Raw genomic sequence first — 18,223 nt, 5'->3', positions numbered from 1 at the left:
AAGACACACACACACACTGCACCGCCGCTTCCTATTTTTCCTCCTGACGCGGAAAAAGGGACGTACGACACAAAAAAATTAACAGAAATTATTTAACGGAAGGTAATAAACTCCTTTAGATCGTTCAAAAGGGGGAAATTTATTCTTTTATTTTCTGACAGGCCCCTACCATGACCTCGAAGAGTCAAATTTAATTTTTTTAAATTAAATTTAGATCAAATCTGCTCAAAAAATGCCTTATTTAAAAGAACTCATAATTTTCAAGGTGTAAAATTCACATTTTTGCAACTTTTACTTGGATTTTCTCAAATAAAGGGAATTTTCAACGCCATGAATTTTTCCCGAAATTTAATGAAATGAGAAACTCCTGATTTTTTTAAACATTTTGACCTGATTTTTGTGACCTTGACCTTTGAAATACACAGGGCACCAAATTTGGCGTCAAATTTGGTGAATTTTCGAAAATCAATCCTAAAAAACAGCAAACTTTGAGCCCCTGTAAAAAGGCAATTTCAGGAATTTTATCAAAATATTTTAGGGTGTGACAAAGCAACCCCTGCAGCAATTTTCACCCTAATCTGATGACCTACAGGGTGTTGACAATGTTTGTTTCAAACCAAAAAATATAAAGCAATAAAATTAAAACCTTTTTGATCATTTTTAATAAATTAATAATAAAAATTTGTGTCACGTCCCCGGTTCCGGCCAATCGGCGCGTAGAATAAAAATCACCTCTTTCTCTCTTATTTTTTGTCGTCGCTGCTGTCGGTTGGACCGAATGCGCGCAGAGTTGCTGGGACTTTTGCAACGCGCGCGCGGGATTTGCAAGAACACTGCCAAGTGTTATTTGTATTTCCTGACACGGAATTTTTATCAGGCTGTTGGTCGTTTTTCCCTCTGCTCGCTCGCTCGCTGATCCTCCGCCACGCGTGTGTGCGAGAGTGAGAAATTCGACGCCGCAACGACATTTGTAATCCACGCGATTACCACTGTTCCTGCGCGAAACCCCAGTTTTGTGTGGCTCTGTTTGCACGGCTCTCTTCTCTATATGGCTCCATTTGCATTTTTCGGACAGAGACAGAGAGAAAATAAAAAAGTAGCTGGAAAATTCGAGAAAAAATAAAAAGAGTTTTTTGCTTTGGCGAAGTGTCCATTTCTGGTTGTTAAAACAACGAAAGAAAAATATAACTTTCACCTGCCCTTTTGCCATCTCATCGATTTTTTGCGCAAAAAAAGAGCAAATGTCTCTCTTTGGCTGCTCACAGGCAGAGAATAAGAACAATAAACACGCGGCGAGCACAGATTTCGGATTACCTTCCGACTTTGTTCCGAGCACTGATTAATTTGCCAGCTGTTTGCTATGTTTGCGCTTCTTGGAAAATTAATTTTACAATCAAAAAATAGAAGAAGAGCGCAAAAATTAATTCCTCTCTTGGATGAAGTTGGATTTTATCGGTAAAATGGGAAAAATAAAATTTCGGAAAATTAAAAATAGGTTTTTTAAAGCAATACCACCGAAGGCGGCTTCTGCACCCCCTCCCCCGTCGAAATAAATGTTTTCCCGCAGTTAAAAGGGGAAGTTTTCATATTGGGGTTGAAAAAGTTCGGCTTTTTCACCCCTTGGGTGCCTGTAAATGGATTTTAAAAAAATTCAGGGTTGAAATTCACAAAAATGGCTGGTACAATTGTGTGGAATTTAATTCTGCGACTTTTGGCACCAAATTCGTCCATTTATCTTACAAATTGTGGAAGGAGATAAATTTTGAACACGATGAAACGTGGTCCAAAAATTGAAAAACGGGTTTTTCGAGGGATGAAAAATTATCTATTAAATCGACGAGAGTACCGATTTGAAGTCACGAGGTCTTAAATGAAAGGTATTGGTGAGTAATTTCGCCTGATTTACCCTGACGACCTTTTTCAGGGCACCATACCCTGAGATCGGTTCCAGAGCAACTTTTTTGGATTTTTCCAACGCCGCCGAACATTTTAACACCTCGCCAATAACTTTTTATCATTAAAAATCCATTTTTCAAGTGCGAATATGACTAAATAAATAAATAAGGCACCTGTTAGAGCTCTCAGTTGATTTTTGGTGAGCAGATTTGTCAAAATTCCGACTCCTACAACTAGAGAAAGAGGATTTTCAATTAAAAAATCCTTTTTTTTGTTTCAAATTGAGTTATTTTAATCAAAAGCGAGGACCACTCTAAAATTTTCACCCAATTTTACTTCTTTTTAAGGACTTTTGAGATTAAAATAAATCAGATATGTTTAAAAGCACAAAAATCTTCAAAAATTGAATCGCAATGACCATAAATATGTTATTTATTGGATTTGACTTGAAAAGAGGAATTTAATGAACACTCTTTTTTAGAAATTCAACCAAAAGGAGTTCACAAATCTTAAAAAGCTTCAAAAATGTTTCGTCAAACTCTTGGCGTTGACCTAAATATTTTCCACAGCTGCTAACTAGTGTAAATTTCGTTAATTTTGCTTGAAATAATTACAAAATGACTTTCTGGAAAAAAACTTTAGTAAGAAATTAATTACAATGAACCACATAAATTATTATAGTTATTTATAATATAAATTCAATACGCAGATTTCAGCTGTTCAAATTTATTCCTTATCCAGAGCGAAGCGAAGTGTGCGTCGATCCCACGGCGGAGCGGAATGCGTGGTGATGTTCGCACATTTAAAAGCAACTTTCACGCGGCGGCTTTCTGTCCATTCACTCGAGAAGGGAGGAGGCGGCGGACGGGCTGAAAACTTAATCGCGCCAAGGTTATATCATCTCGATCGGCGGCGGAAAGCGATTTGCTCTTTCAGCCCTTGTCATCTCATCCCCATCAGAAATCATCCCCCGTATGCAGTGGTAGTGCAGAGGGAGGGAGTGTGTAAAAAGCGGACGCGAGAAATCGAATCGGCTGTTATTTTTGCAAGGAGCCGAGAGGGTCGGGGGATGAACTGCTGGTTGGCTCTTCAGCTCGGGGGTCACTCCACTCGATCGCCGCCGCCGCGCGCGCTTCGGGCACGTTTTCCTCTCACAAAACTCTAAACGCACGCACGCTCTTGTCCTGCCGCGGTAAATAAACAAAAAGGCTGCCAAGAAAGATCGCCGCCTCCCCCGTTTTTTTATCCATCGCAGCAGCGACGACAAAAGAATTAACTCAACCCTTTTGAAATGCCGCCGCCGCCGCCGCCGTTTCTAATCTGCGGACTGCTGCTGAAGAGGCGCAAACGGGATTACCGGTTTTAACAAGCTCCACGCCCGCTGCTCTCGAGAGTTTATTTTCACTTTTATTTTTCCACACCGTGTATAAATCAAAACGCAAACAATCCCACGTTCGAAATTTAGAGTGCTATTAAAAATTCCCACAGCCTTTCTTTTATTTATGCGTCGGAGCGAAAGGGAACATATATAATATTACGTAATGTCCATATTGCTCTAGAACCAGGAAATTCCAGACTGAAAGGGGATCAAATAATTGGTTTTTTTCTGTTCTTGAAGTTTTATTTTCATTTTACATCACTGGGAACATTGGGAAAAGGGAAGAAGTTGTTTTGCATAATTTCAAATGCACTCTAGGATTTGTTTTTTAATTTAATTTGAACATTTGGTACTGGAATTTCATTTTTTACAGCGCCAATCGATTCCTGAGGGTCTAATTAGGTTAGATAACCGAATCACTCGGTTGAAAATTCGACAAGACGTGCAGAAAATCGGCAGAAACGACAAAATCCGTTACTTTTGGCGGTTTTAGGTTTGAATCTGACAAAAAGTGAGATGACGACCAATCAGAGATCTGATTGGCTTTCTGAAGCGAAGGCAGCGCCACAGTGACAGCTAGCACTTGTCACTTATTTGCGCTGGCTGTCGCTGTGGCGCTGCTGTCTCGATCGCTACATCAATAAGCCAACCAGATTCCTGATAGGTTGGTGGCGTTTTTGTGGCACTTTTTGTAGGTTCTTGCCTGCAATAATTCAATATGGCGTCGAAATAATGGAGGCAAATCGGGAGACAGTCCAGCGGCCAATCAGAAGCGTCGAAAAAGAGGCGTGGTGATCTAATAATTTCATTCCCGCGTATTTTGTTACATTTACTTTAGCCTGATGTGCCATCTAACGGTCGATTCGCCAATTACCGGCGTAATCAGCTGTTAGGAAAGAAATAACAACAAAAATATTCATTTTGCTGAAGCTTATTTTCAAGATAAATCTTCCAAGCCAATTTAATATTTCGATTTTAAATTTCCCGCCGCAAAATATGCGCATCGTTTCAATCTGGCCTCCCGTGATCTTTCCCCCGATTTTCTGCACGTCGTCACGGATTTTCCATTGGGAAATTTGGCTGTCAAGCCTAATTTGACCCTTAAGAATCGATGAAATTCAGGGGCTATTTGAAAAATACTACAGAAATAGAGATTATCATATATAGAAATAAGAAAGGCAATTTTATGTATAAAATATGAATGTCCAAACTCCAAACTGTGTGTGTTTAAAAGCATCCATTAACTGTAAATATACTTCTCTAAAAAAGAGGCAATTCTTAGAAACGAACAGGAACCAATTTCTGATATTAATTTAGTTTTTACTCTACTGTTCCTGGAACAACATCTCGTTTTAATATTTCGCTGGCATTCTCATCTATTTCGCTAGCACGCGCATCGCATAAAACTCAGCAATTTAATTAAAATAGATATTGAACTATGGATGCTATTTAGAAAGAGTAAATTTTAGTGGGTATAATTAAAAATGTACTGATTACTTTTGATATTTCACATATAAATTCAAGTAAAAAACATCTTTATCTATATTTGGGAATCTAGAAAATGGAGCGTGAATTTTAACAAATTTCCAACATCAGGTAATTCAGACTCCAGAAGTTATTTAGTGGTTTTGGAATTTATTCTGCAGGAAAAGAACCCTGTAGAGCCAAAACAACTGTAAAATGATTTTTTTGTTCAAATATTTTTAATTTCAGAAATGAAGTTACTTCCATTTCCGAAATTTTGCGAATTTAGACAGAAAAGCAATAATTTTATCTCTAATTTTTAGACGCAGAGAGCTGCAATCTGGAAGGTGGAATTAGGGTTGGCTGCGGGGGCGGCGGGGGGCGGGGGCGGCGAGCATGGCGTCACATCTTCACAAGTTGGCTGGCGGCGCGCGTCTTGGCTACCTTTGTAACAAAGCGACCGTCCCATGAGCCGGCGAAAAAGTGGCACGCTCGGCGCAAAAGGCAGCGGCCGGGCCAATGGGGGCGGCCCCGGCCGCCCCAGGCCCCGCCCCTCGCTGCCTCCACCTGTTTCCGGCGGCTTTGCGCTCGCATTCGCCCACCGACCGACACCCAGCTCTGCAACTTTTCGACCGAGCCAGGCGACGCGCGAGCCAAAATTAAGCTGTCCGCGGCCGACACCTGCTGGGTTCGATTCCCGACGGGCCCGCCGCCCCCGCCCCAACAGCCCCAGCTCTTCTTCGGCAGCCAACGCGTCCGCAGGATGGGCACAGGTCAGTCTACCAAAATCTTAATTTTAATTATTTATATCTCTTGGCAATAAATTATTCTGCTCTGTACTGTGGAAATTCCTTCAGAATAGAATCCACTGCCGAATTTATTCATTCGAAATTTTGTATTTGAATGTAACGTGATTAAAATACGCTCAAGAGATGCAAAATGTCAATTTTAGATGATTGACTATTTTTCTGAGCTTCCAATCGGTGCGGGACTGTGATTTTATTCTATTTTAACCGTCTAAAGATGCTAAAACCATCTAAGAGCGTCTGATAGGCGTCTAAAATTAGTCTAAAGCCAACAAAACTAAAGAAAAATGAGTATATTATTTTAATTTTCACGCTTGGAAATTTTACTCATGAATTTGTTTTATAGATTTAGTCTATGTATGGTTTTTTTCTTATGAAAATGTAGGTTAGACCTGTTAAAAGAGTCGGAATTCTGTTCTAGAATTTTTAGAAAATTTTCATTTCAATTTTCAAGCTAAGGAGATGTTTTAAAATTTTTAAATTATTCAAAAATCTTTGAAAATTACAATTTTGACATATTTTTAATTATTTAATGTATTTTTTAGTTTATAAATTTCGTAAGGTTCTCCTTAAAAATGGCAAATATCTTGAAATTTGAACTTAAATGTGTTGCTCTTCTGTAAAAATGCTTAATTTTTACAGTAAACACCTGAAAGCTGGGCTGAAACGACATCTAAATGACTAAAAACCGTTTAAACCCAACTAAATTTCGGTAAAAAAACGCCTATTTATTCTCTGAAACTGCAGTTTTCCAAATTAATCACAAGAAATTCACCAGCTGCATAAAACCTCAGTGTTCTAAGCCGCCAACAGATGGCGCCATGGCTTACTTTTGTAATTAATTTAATTTTAAATTATTTCCACTTTGATTTCGAGACTCAATTCTGATACTGTGCATTCTTCACTTAATTTTCTTTATTTTGACGTGCTGAAAACCAAAATTAGTCCAGCCATTCGCCGTAGAAACGTGGGAAAATATTTTAAATTTCAAAAAATAGTTTTTCGCGATTCTACGGCGATTGGCTTAACCGATTTTGGTTTTCAGAACGTCAAAATAAAGTAAATTAAGTAAAGAATGCATAACAGCAGGATTGAGTCTGAAATTGCAGCGGAAGTTAATTAAAATTAACTTTATTACGAAATTATGCGGTGGCGCCATCTGTTGGCGGCTTCAAACACTGATGGTTTATAAAACTGGTGAACTAAAATAAATAAAAAAGGTCCAAAAATAATAATTAAGAGTTCATCGGTATGAAGTTAAAAATTAAGAGCTAGGCAACGCGTCGGACAGCATGGTCGCGCAGGTTGCATTCCCCTCAACTTCCTCAACATTAACAATTTGCCTAAATTAATTCAATCCAAATATTTACGTTTGTCAACCTTAATTTCCGCTTGTGCTGAGACCATCAATAAGGGACGTGTCAAATTACCAACCCCTTAAACTCAAATCTGATTTAATTCAAACATAAAATTATTTAAATTCCCTAAATTGAGAAAATAATCACAAAATAAATGATAAAATTCCTGACTTTTATTACTAATTAAATGTACAAAATAAATCTAATTAAACAGGAAATCCTGTAGACTATTAGCCACAACCCCGCACAGCGAAAACGTGGCAAAAGAGCAGACAATCAGGCTGTATTTGCGCGCAAACTTATTAGCAAAATAGCGGTGTCCGGCCGGTCGGTCGGTCGGTCGGTGGGTATCGTTGTTTGCTCTGATGCTAATCTATCTGCAGGCGCAGTTACTCTGTTGATTTATTAGCAAACCAAATTTACAGCGGCGCTGACAGCAGCGAACAACAATAATTCCGTGCACCAACACGATAGGCAGAGTAATTGGACGCGCATATTCCATTCACAACAGCGCAGCTCGGCCGAAATTTGCGAAATAAAAAGCAGCGCGGCTTGCAACAATAATATTTTGCTTGTGCCAACATTAGCTACAGCCAGAGTAAACATTTAATCAAATTACTGCCGCTACATAATATACGTCCGTGCATTTGGCCTTTGTGATTTTGCAACATGTGAATTATTTCTCATATTTCGAAGCGAAATTAATTATTAAAATATTTTAACTTCTGATTGTGAACATTTAATCGGTAAATTCGATCCGTTGACAGTATAAATTCTATTTCAAGATGATTTTCAAATCAAGAAAAGAAATTTAATTATTTAAAGTTTCCAATGTTTTTTCATGCCAGTCATATCAATTAAATCCTTTAATTTACTTAATAATACAATTAAATGGCTTTTTTAAACCAGATTCACTTCACGCGCAGATTAATATGGCGTCTGGTAGAGTCAGCACAATGAATATTGTTGTTGTTATTTGGTTTTTTGACAGCTGATTAGCCCGGTAATTGGCGAATCGACCGTTAGATGGCACATCAGGCCAATGGAAATGTAACAAAATACGCGGGAAAGAAATTATTACGTCGGCACGCCCCTTTTTCGACGCTTCTGACTAGCCGACTGGATTGTCCTCCATTATTTCGACGCCATATTGACTTCTGACCGGCGGGAACCAACACAGACCACAACCTGGACCCCGGTGGAAAAATCAAGCGAAATTACTAAACTCCACTAACAATAAACCAACTTGCTCTTGCTAACAATGCAAATTGTACTGAATTGTTGGCCTGTTAATGAATGCAGAAGCTCTAATTTTATATAATAATTTACGCGTGACACAAATATTTTGAGGAAATCCCTGCTGTGTTTTAGTCTGCGTCTGCCCTAGTGTTGAATATTTTGCAATTTGCATTTTGACGCGTAATCCAGCGGCGAATAACGTATTCAAATTTGATTGCATCTTGGTTCAATTAAGCTCATTGGAGGCAAAGAGGAAATTTGCATGTGCTAACATGATTTTGGTGCTCGTCAGGAGATCGTCTGCTCGACATCCCGTGCAAAGTCTGCGGCGACCGCAGCTCCGGAAAGCACTACGGCATCTACAGCTGCGACGGTGAGTGAAACAAAATTGCGTGGCGTGTCGCGCCCTTCTTACAAAAGTATTTTCCAGGTTGGAAATCAAAAAATTTAGTTAAAAACCATCTCTGACAAAGTTTCTGAGCCCACCAATCGATTCCTGAGGGTCGAATTAGGTATAATTGGTGTTTTTTCTGACCAAAAGGTCGAGTGCGACGTGCGAACTTTTTTCCCGCCAAAACCATATGAATGCGAGAAGTGCGCTTGCGTCAGAGCTGACAAAGAAGTCATTCGTACAGGCGGTCTCTCTGCAAGTGCTCAAACCAGCTCAGACGCATGCGCAGTTCTCGCATTCATATTGTTTTGGCGGGAAAAAAAGTTCGCACGTCGCGCTGCACTTTTTTAACGGAAAAACGTCAATTTTACCTAATTCAACCCTCAGGAATCGATTGGTGGGCTCAGAAACTTCATCAAAGACGGTCTTTAACTGTCACAAAACAATGAATTATAAAAATAGGAACAATTTTAAAACATTTATTCAGAATAATTCTTTGAGCTACCACAACACCATTTAAAAAATTCGAATCAATTTTAAAATACTTCTTATTGGAATTATTAGTATTAAAAATATTTATAAATTAAAAAATAATAAAGAAAATATTTCTCCAGTAATAAATACTATTTGAAAATAAATAAACTGATTTTTTTAACTGCGCACGCCACTGGCTGTTTGCTAAACGGCGTTGTAATATGCACCCCTGCGTGCCGGGGAGAAAATCTCTGCTGTAGCTAATTCTCGGGGTATGCGCGAGTGCAACAGGAGGATTAGGTTGAAAGACGGCGTGTGTTTTGTTTTCGGGGCAGGTTGCTCGGGCTTCTTCAAGCGCAGCATCCACCGCAACAGGGTGTACACGTGCAAGGCGCAGGGCGAGCTCAAGGGCCGCTGTCCCATCGACAAGACGCACCGCAACCAGTGCAGGGCCTGCAGGCTCAAAAAGTGCTTCGACGCCCTCATGAACAAGGATGGTGAGTCCACTTCTTCTTCTTCAGCTTTTTTACCCTGGTTTTTTGAGCAGAATTTATTTAGTAACTCTTTTGGTGAATGGAAATTAATTCCCTTTTTGAAGCAAGGAACATTTTAGTCGATTTTAGACAGTCTTTAAAAGGTTTTATATGATTTAAAATTATTTATGTACCATAAAATGACATCATTTTTGCTTAATTGAAATTTTGGACGCTTAGAAAAAAATAAATAAATCATCTAAAACTCAACACCTCGCTAAAAAAAATTATTTTTGATTTAGACGTCAACTGAATGCAATTTCTGCTTGTCATTATTCACCTTAGATCATTTTAATCAAACTGAAAACATTCTTTGACAGTAATTTTGATATCTTTTGAGAAAAGAGTATACGTTTTTACATTTTCACGTCAGAATAAATTTTTAGAAGAGAAGAGAATTATTTTTATTCTTTTTACCTTTCTTTTTTGCGATGAAAATCTACCTGAAATTCACAGCACTTGACCAAAATTTGGAGAGCGCTGTGAATTTGTGGCGTACGTCTCAGCGTCGTCCCGCGGCGCTTCCCTTCTCTCTCTGTCTCTTCTCTGGCAGAGGGAGCAATAATTTTCCTTACAATTTGCAATGTCAACACGCGGAATAAGGTTCACCTGCTTTTGTGCGCGGCGCCGCGGGGCCGTGTTATTTCAAGCGCTCCCGCTGAGATTCCACAATCTCGCCGGCGCGCAGCAAAAATAATATAACTAACGTGTGCGCGGAATAAAAGAGCGCGCGACGCGATCAATTTCTTGCGGATAAATCAGTGTCGTGGAAATTGCATGCCACTGTCCCGCTGCGTACGTTTTGTTGATTTTGAGCGAAATATCGGCAAGAAAATCAACATCCACTCCTTATTTTATTTGAAATAAAAATAAAGAAATAAAGTTTCTGTTTGCGATGCAAGTTTTTTTGTTTAAAAGAAGGAAAGCAGCTAGCAGACATGGTTTCTGTCTTTTGTAGGGACCTTATAACTTTTTGTTTGACTTGAGTGATTGCCATCAAAGTCTCTATTTGCTGCTGAGGCAGGCGAGCGAGAGGAGAGCGAGAGAGAACACACAAAGGAGCATGCAAGAAAATTAAACTCAAACATCCCATTAGACGGTTTCTCTTTATTCTGGCTGAAACCGCCGGTGCTGTGCCGCTGCAGCACCAAAGTTTCACCCTCTCTCTCTCTCTCTCTCCATCTCGCCCTCCTTTTACCAATTTTACGAAAAGGGATGCGCCCGCCCGCCGATTAATCGTTTGTTTGTTTCTTTGTTTTTTTTGTTGCTCTCAAAGACGAGACGAGACGCAAATTTCCGCGCACTAAATGCTCAAGTCAGGATTTCGTTTTTGCGGCGCTGAGTGGAGTGGAGTGAGTGAGTCGTTGTCAATCTTGCTCCTTGGAAATCCCCTCTTCAAGATTAAGCGGCAACCCATTAATCAAAGGGGTTGTTCGTCACTTCTATATTAGCGGCTGCCGAGCGAGCACAGAGAGGATTTGGCTGCCTCCGAGAAGGAGGTTAAGGCGCCCTACTCGGGACCAACCACCACACCGGCCTCAGGCCTTTATGAACAAATCGCTTATCAGGAAGAAAATATTATTATTCTGAAAAAATCATTTTAAGACCGTGTTTGACGAGGTTTCTGAGCACACTAATCGATTCCTGAGGGTCGAATTAGGTAAAAAGGATGTTTTTTCCGTTAAAAAAGTGCAGCGCGACGTGCGAACTTTTTTTCCCGCCAAAACAAAATTAACGTATTTGCGAGGACTGCGCATGCGTGAGAGCTGGTTTGAGCACTTGCAGAGAAACTGCTTGTACGAATGACTTCTTTGTCACATCCAGCCAGCTCTCACGCATGCGCAGTCCTCGCACATACGTTAATTTTGTTTTAGCGGGAAAAAAATTCGCACGTCGCGCTGCACTTTTTTAACGGAAAAAATGTCCATTTTACCTAATTCAACCCTCAGGAATCGATTGGTGAGTTCAGAAACATCGTCAAAGACGGTCTTCAAGCTAAAAGGACCTTTTCGTGGTCAAGGCTTGTAAATTTGTCAAGAAAATCTGGGCTATTTTGATAGTTGTACTGCAATAGAGACATTTTTCACGATTCTACCGATTTTTTATTCAATTTATAGCTTGATAAGGTGAGCAAGTCAAAGGCGTAAGTGATTTTTGTCCTTAAAATGCTCTCCTGAGATTAATTTCAAGGAAATAAACGTTTGAACTTAAAGCGAATATTTCATTGGCTGGCAGAAAGAGTGGGGGAACGACTGCAGCGCCAAGTGGCAGAAAATAACCAATCACGAAAATTTAAAAATAAAATGCGCGTTAAATTGGATTGATGCAGGACAAAAATGTCAACTTATTTGAATTCTTGGATGAATTAATACAATTTTCAATTATAAAAATCTATAAAAATTCAAATTTTGCCAATTTTCTCCACAATTTCCAGCGCTTGACCACATTTTCTTGGCAGATTTCGATTCCTCTGGTCGAGATCTGTCCAAAAGCGTATGAAACCTTTAAGGGAAACTCTGTATTGCGAAATAAAATCAGGATTTCAAGTAAGGAGACAGTTTTACAGCCATTTTTACAAAAAATTATAGTGCTGCTGAATCCTAAGGGATGATTTCATGCATTTTCCAGGATTTTTCCCTATCAATCCTCTATAAGTTGAATTTAATAAGAAAAGCAACCAATCAGTCATTTCCTGCGACTAATTGACACGTGTCGAGCTGTAGCGGAAAATTGTCTGTTGAGTCGGGGGCCGGCGGGCGAGTGGGCCCCGGTGGCGGTGGTTCCGTTAGCGTTGCCGTCGCTGCTACTTCTTGGCAACCGCGAGAGCGCCGAGCCAGGCAGCCAGCCTCCGCGTTCTCGCTGCGAAACTGCAGCAGGTGCGAAAATCTCCCACACTCGAGCTCTCTTCTCGCTGCATGCGCGCGTGTTCGTGCAAACACACAAAGTTGGCGAGACCCACGCCCTGTTTAGAGTCACCCCCGGCAGCCACCCCCGACCGCCAGCCCTCCCCCCGCCCCGCGGCACCATGTGTTTGCGCGTGTTTTATTTCTCGCCTGCCGCCGCCACCGCCGCTTACAAAGTGTCCGTCTGACCGCGCGCGCTTTCCGCTCTTTTGCCCTCTCGCTCGCCCTGGAAATTGATCGCCATTGCACCCTCTCGCCCTCTCTCGCCTCTCTCTCGAGCGTTTATTCTCGACACAAGTCACGCTTCACACTCTAGGTAATTTACTTCGATCATGAGCGTCCAAGCTCAAGACAAGGATTTTTCAATTTATCTCTGCACTATTTTGTAGCGAGTAAAGTTAGAAGGGGAAATAATTGGTCTTTGGAAAAGCCCTTTTTTGAGTAAAGGAAATTAATCGCTTCTGGGGTGAGAAAAATTATGATTATTAAATAGTGAGAAGATAAAAAATAGTACTTTTGAGTCTTGAATGTTATTTTTTATTTTTTCAAAAATTGCAGATTTTCGAAAGGGGTGTGTGTTTGGCCTGATTAAAATTCAACAGTTGATAGAAGCGTCAAAAACTGCCTAAATCCAGAAAGCTGTTTAAATTTCCAGTTTTTTCCTACTGAGCAAATTCTTCTCAAATTATCGATTTTCGCTCAAAATTCGTTTGAAAATTGCAACTGGCCGTAAGAGAACCTTTGAAATATTTTTGGGAAAAATCAAAATACCCAAAATTAAGTTAATTTATTCGAGAATCATCTCAGAGAAATTCTATTTATTATTTAAATAATTTCTAAAACGATAATTAAGTGAAATTAGGCCACCTTGTTTAACAAATCGAGAAAGTGTGTGCCACGCCCCTCTGTTGGCCAATCAGATGGTTTTTGCCAGTTTTCTCCGAAATTTCCAGCGCTTAACCATGTTTTCTTACATGATTTAGAATCCTCTGATTGAGTTCTCTCTGACAGAGTGATTTTTCTTTTGGGGAAATGAGAAAATTCAGTGAAAATCACGATTGCAAAATTCCTTGGAGAATTCTCCATTTAAAACAATGCTAACTTCGACGCCAATTTTCTCGAAAATTTACACCGCTACCTATCTATTTTATTAACTGTACGTGATCCTCAGCACCTAATCTGTATGTCTTAAAGGATTTTGCGGAAAATTCAGTATCATTCCACTGTAAATATGGCTATAGATATAGAGACGCCATGCAGAATCCTTGGAGGATAATTATATGTATTTATTTTGTATAGGCAATTTGCTCGTAGTAACGGACATGCTGGTTGCCTAGTTTCCATCTCGCAGGCGCGCGCGGACGGAGCGAAATGAGGCTGTAAATCAGAGCGTTGCGAAGTCACGCACAGCCACGGAGCAAAATCGATCACTCCGCCCACCTAAAGAAAACTGCGGTGGGCGCTCCTAAAAAAAATCAAATTTAAGAATTTTAATGTCTCTATTTACAAAATTTTGGCAAATCAGTGTTGTCCCGTGTTGGCGGTGGACAGGGCTGTTTTGCCGGCGCACTTTTGGGCTAATCCTCAATTGGAGGCTCGTGGAATTTTGCAGCGGTGCAGCACGAGCGCGGCCCCCGCAAGCCGAAAAACAAGACGGAGGCCGCAGGCATGGGCGGAGGCGGCATGCTCTCGCCGCTGCCCCCGGAGGCCAGCAAGATGCCGCTCGTGTTCCACGCGCCGCCGCCGCATCCGCCGCCTCTGCCCCTTGGCGGGGGACACCTGCCGGCGCTGCCTCCCAACAAGCCGGAGGTCTCACTGCCCAGCCCGGAGGCCACCTACCCGGGGGCCGCGCCGCCCCTTTTCATGCCGCAGCCACCAGGACTCCTCCAGATTTTGGTCTCGGCGGAAAAGTGTCAGGTATGATGTTTTATCATTTGATTTTCAAATTCTTTTAATATTTAACGGCTCTCAACATTTAATTTATTAAATTTAAACCTTAAAGATCGTCTTTGACGAAGTTTTGAGCCCACCAATCGATTCCTGAGGGTCGAATTAGGTAAAATTGGTATTTTTTCCGTCCCAAAAGTGCAGCGCGACTTGCGAACTTTTTTCCCGCCAAAACAAAATTAACGTATTTGCGAGAAGTGCGCATGCGTGAGAGCACTTGCAGAGAAACTGCCTGTGCGAATGACTTCTTTGTCACATCCATCCAGCTCTCACGCATGCGCAGTCCTCGCAAATACGTTAATTTTGTTTTGGCGGGAAAAAAGTTCGCACGTCGCGCTGCACTTTTGGGACGGAAAAAATGCCAATTATACCTAATTCAACCCTCAGGAATCGATTGGTGGGCTCAGAATCTTCGTCCGAGCAAGACTTTCTTTAATAATTGCTCTTTATTTAATGTAACAGTATTTTTCAACTATCGAGTCAAAGAATTTAAATTTATTATGAATTTACTCACTCAGAGGAAAGTAAAAAATAATTTAGAGTTGTGCAACCGAGTGTATTGGCGAGTTGGAGGCGGGCAGGCGAGGCGGGGGTGGATGGCTGCGCCGCGTCGCCCCCTCATTAGTGAGAGTCAGACGCGGTTGGTGCTCGGCATGGCTTTGTGCTCGAGCAAACAGACAGTGCATATCATGGCTTTGTCACCCGCATAATTCCAGCTCTCCGCATTGCAACACCAGCCCTGCCTTTGAACACGCAATTTCGCTACGCCAACGAGGAAAAACACTCGGTTAATTCTGCTCGTTGTCAGTATAGCAGCTACAATTCTCCGTCCCTTTTCCCACCGATCCCAATTTACTTTTATAATGAGCTTTCACAAAAGAGCAGTTTTGAAATGATTGAGCAATTAGTGTTTCTTCACAGTTGCGTTAATTCTCGCGAAAAATGCCACAAGAATTAATCAGAAATGGGAACGGAGTTCGCTCTGACTGGCTCTTTTTGGCTTAAGATTGAGACAGCAGCGCCACAGTGACAGTCAGCGCAATTAAACGACAAGGTTTGGCTGCTGGTTATCTCCGTAGGCTGCCACTGTGGCGCTGCTGTCTCAATCTTAAGCCAGTGCTTCTTTAAACAGCCAATCAGAGGCGTTCTTGATCCACTTTTTGATCGATTCAACCCAAAAACCGCCAAAATTAACGGTTTTGACGTTTTTAGCACGTCATTTCGAAATGATTTGGCTGGTTTTACGTTTTCTGACCCTCAAGAATCGATTTGCACTGACAAATATCGAATTCCAGGACTACTAAAATCCAACTCAATGTTTTCTATCGCATTTGTTTTAATTTTATTTGAATTACTTACAATTAAAAGCCCCTCTGTGAAGAAATATTTAATCATTTTGAGGATCCATAGAAAAAATTAAATATAAAACAGTTAGATATATTTATTTTTTTCCATTTTATCCAGTAATTTAATCTTATCCTGGTGAAATAATTTTTTTGCACCTTTGGGTGAGACAAATGCACGAAATAAAATTGTTTTTTTTTGTTTCGGGGTTGCAGGAGTACATCTGGAGCGCGAAGGGGGTGCCTGCGGCGAGCGAGTCTGCCGAGCGGATGGGCCTGCTGCACCCGAGCCCCCTGCCACTGCCCCTGACGCCCACCTGGGAAGTGCTTCAGGTGACATAATTATATATACGCGACTTTCGGGTTTCGGCGGGCGGCGAGAGACGTACGTTGCACGATTGGCTCGCTCGCGCACCCTTTCTTGACTTGCTGGCTGCGGGGGTGGGTTCAGCCAATGGCCCGGCCGGCCAATCGCGCGCGCGGCCTGCGGAAATTTTAATGTGCGACGCCAACAAGTCAACTTTCTCTCATCGCTCGCTCGCGTTCAAATCTACTGGCGGCCCGATGATAAAAAGCGAAATTAAATTATATTTTTAACAATTCAGGAATGCAAATTCACAGATTTAATATATATATTTGAATGTACGTAATTTTCTTGAGGGGATTTGACAATTTAATATATTTTTTTTAAATCAAACAATCTCCTTGAAGGGAACAAAAAATTCTGTTTGTTAGTATTTAATTTCTACAATTGTCAAAATAATTAATTATTAAAAATAAAATAAATTTACTTCTTAATAAATAAATTTTTAATATTTTTAGGAAACGACAGCTCGGCTGTTGTTCATGGCTGTGCGGTGGGTGCGTTGTCTGGCGCCGTTTCAGACCCTTTCAAAAAGAGACCAGGTATGACAAATCGATTGCAGCGATTCATTCACGCGCTAATTAAATTGTGGAACGCCGCAGCTGCTGCTGTTGCAAGAGTCGTGGAAAGAGCTGTTTCTGCTGCATCTGGCGCAGTGGTCCATTCCGTGGGACCTGTCCGCGCTGCTCAATTGCAGCAAGGCGAGGGAGCGCATCCCCAACGACGAACTCACCAACATCGAACTCAACACGATCCAGGTGCGCGATTGATACGCACGAACTGTCCAGATTTTTATATTTAATTGGTTGTTTGCAGGAAATTTTGGGACGATTTCGACAGTTGTCACCGGACGGCAGTGAGTGCGGATGCATGAAGGCGGTCATTCTTTTCACCCCAGGTGATAAAAAAGTGTTTTTATATTTTTAACGCCTTAATAAAAAATTTCCGGTTTTTAAAAAACAAACAGAAATGTCCTCACTTGGTTAAAAAATATTTAGAATAATTTTATTTTGATTTTTGGGGATTTATTTCCAAGCAAAGGATATGCAGTACTTTAATTTCGATTATTTAAAAAAATCCAAATAGTAAAACAATTAAAAGAAAAGCGTTTAATTGAAAAATCACAACGCGCTTTCTATTTTTTTTTTAATTTACAGGCATAAGAGAAAAAAATCCTCCTAATTTTTTTAAGTTCTTGCATTTTTTGGTGAAACTTTTATTTTTTCCGACGTTTCAGCGACTTGATTTTGCCTTTTTTCACCTTTATAATTATTTTTTTTAAATATATGGATTTTTGTGTTGTGCAGAAACGCCTGGGCTGTGTGACGTGCGTCCGGTGGAGATGCTGCAGGACCAGGCGCAGTGCATCTTGGGCGACTACGTGCGCGGCCGGTACCCGCGGCAGCCGACGCGCTTCGGCCGGCTGCTGCTGCTGCTGCCGAGCCTGCGGGCCGTGCGGGCCTCTACCATCGAGCAGCTCTTCTTCCGCGACACCATCGGCGAGATCCCCATCCAGCGCCTGCTCGGCGACATGTACCACATGGAGAAGTACTCGTGAATCCAACGCTGATATATAATGTGTGTTGAGGACGAGCCTCGTCACTCTTTTTGTAAATAACATTAATTATATATATAAATATGAAGAGCACGCATGTTGTAAAAATGCACTGTTTGACGTAAATCATCCTCGGCAGGATCTAAACCAGCTGGTGGCTCCCTGTTGGCGCAATAGGGTATCGGATTTTGATGAAAATTAGGAAATTTAGTGCTGCCCTAAAATTATAGGTCAGATTTACGAGTTGGCAGGGTTGCAAAAATCCCGCTTAAAAAAATGCAACGCTGTTTAGAATTTTTTATAATTAAATTAGGCACATTTTGGCTATCTCAAAAATTAATATTTTTGTTCCCTTCGATATTCAGGTACTTATTTATCAAATTTAATCGTAAATTTTACTGTTAACCCTTTGGACAACTCGACCAAATTTAATAAAAATCCGAGACCCCAGCCAACAGCAGACTCGCATAATTAAAAAATCCTGCCTAATTCCTATGCTGTGTATACGATTGTTTCTCCGTTGAGAACTGTAAATTTATGAATATTTAAATTCTCTTCCTCTTTTCCTTGAT

The 18,223-nt window shown here is 40.8% G+C and overlaps 1 protein-coding gene across 2 annotated transcripts; it reads left to right on the top strand.

The window, feature by feature from the left end:
- The first annotated feature begins 5,422 nt into the window (after window positions 1-5,422).
- Window positions 5,423-17,952, top strand: LOC135939376 (protein dissatisfaction-like). 2 transcript variants are annotated; one of them, XM_065483712.1, is made up of 9 exons: window positions 5,423-5,511; window positions 8,434-8,514; window positions 9,342-9,503; window positions 14,055-14,359; window positions 15,949-16,065; window positions 16,555-16,638; window positions 16,699-16,854; window positions 16,913-16,994; window positions 17,404-17,952. In XM_065483712.1, the coding sequence occupies exons 1-9, from the start codon at window positions 5,502-5,504 to the stop codon at window positions 17,652-17,654; spliced, it is 1,248 nt and encodes a 415-aa protein (XP_065339784.1). In that variant the 5' UTR covers window positions 5,423-5,501; the 3' UTR covers window positions 17,655-17,952. The 2 variants fall into 2 exon arrangements, with proteins under 2 accessions (XP_065339784.1, XP_065339783.1); XM_065483711.1 differs by having other exon boundaries at window positions 14,037-14,359.
- The last annotated feature ends 271 nt before the right edge of the window (window positions 17,953-18,223 follow it).

This window comes from Cloeon dipterum, chromosome 3 (assembly GCF_949628265.1).
Source record: "Cloeon dipterum chromosome 3, ieCloDipt1.1, whole genome shotgun sequence".
NCBI classification, from domain to species: Eukaryota; Metazoa; Arthropoda; class Insecta; order Ephemeroptera; family Baetidae; genus Cloeon; species Cloeon dipterum.
The sequence above is the reverse complement of the archived record's forward strand: the minus strand, read 5'-3'. Positions and strand labels throughout refer to the sequence as shown.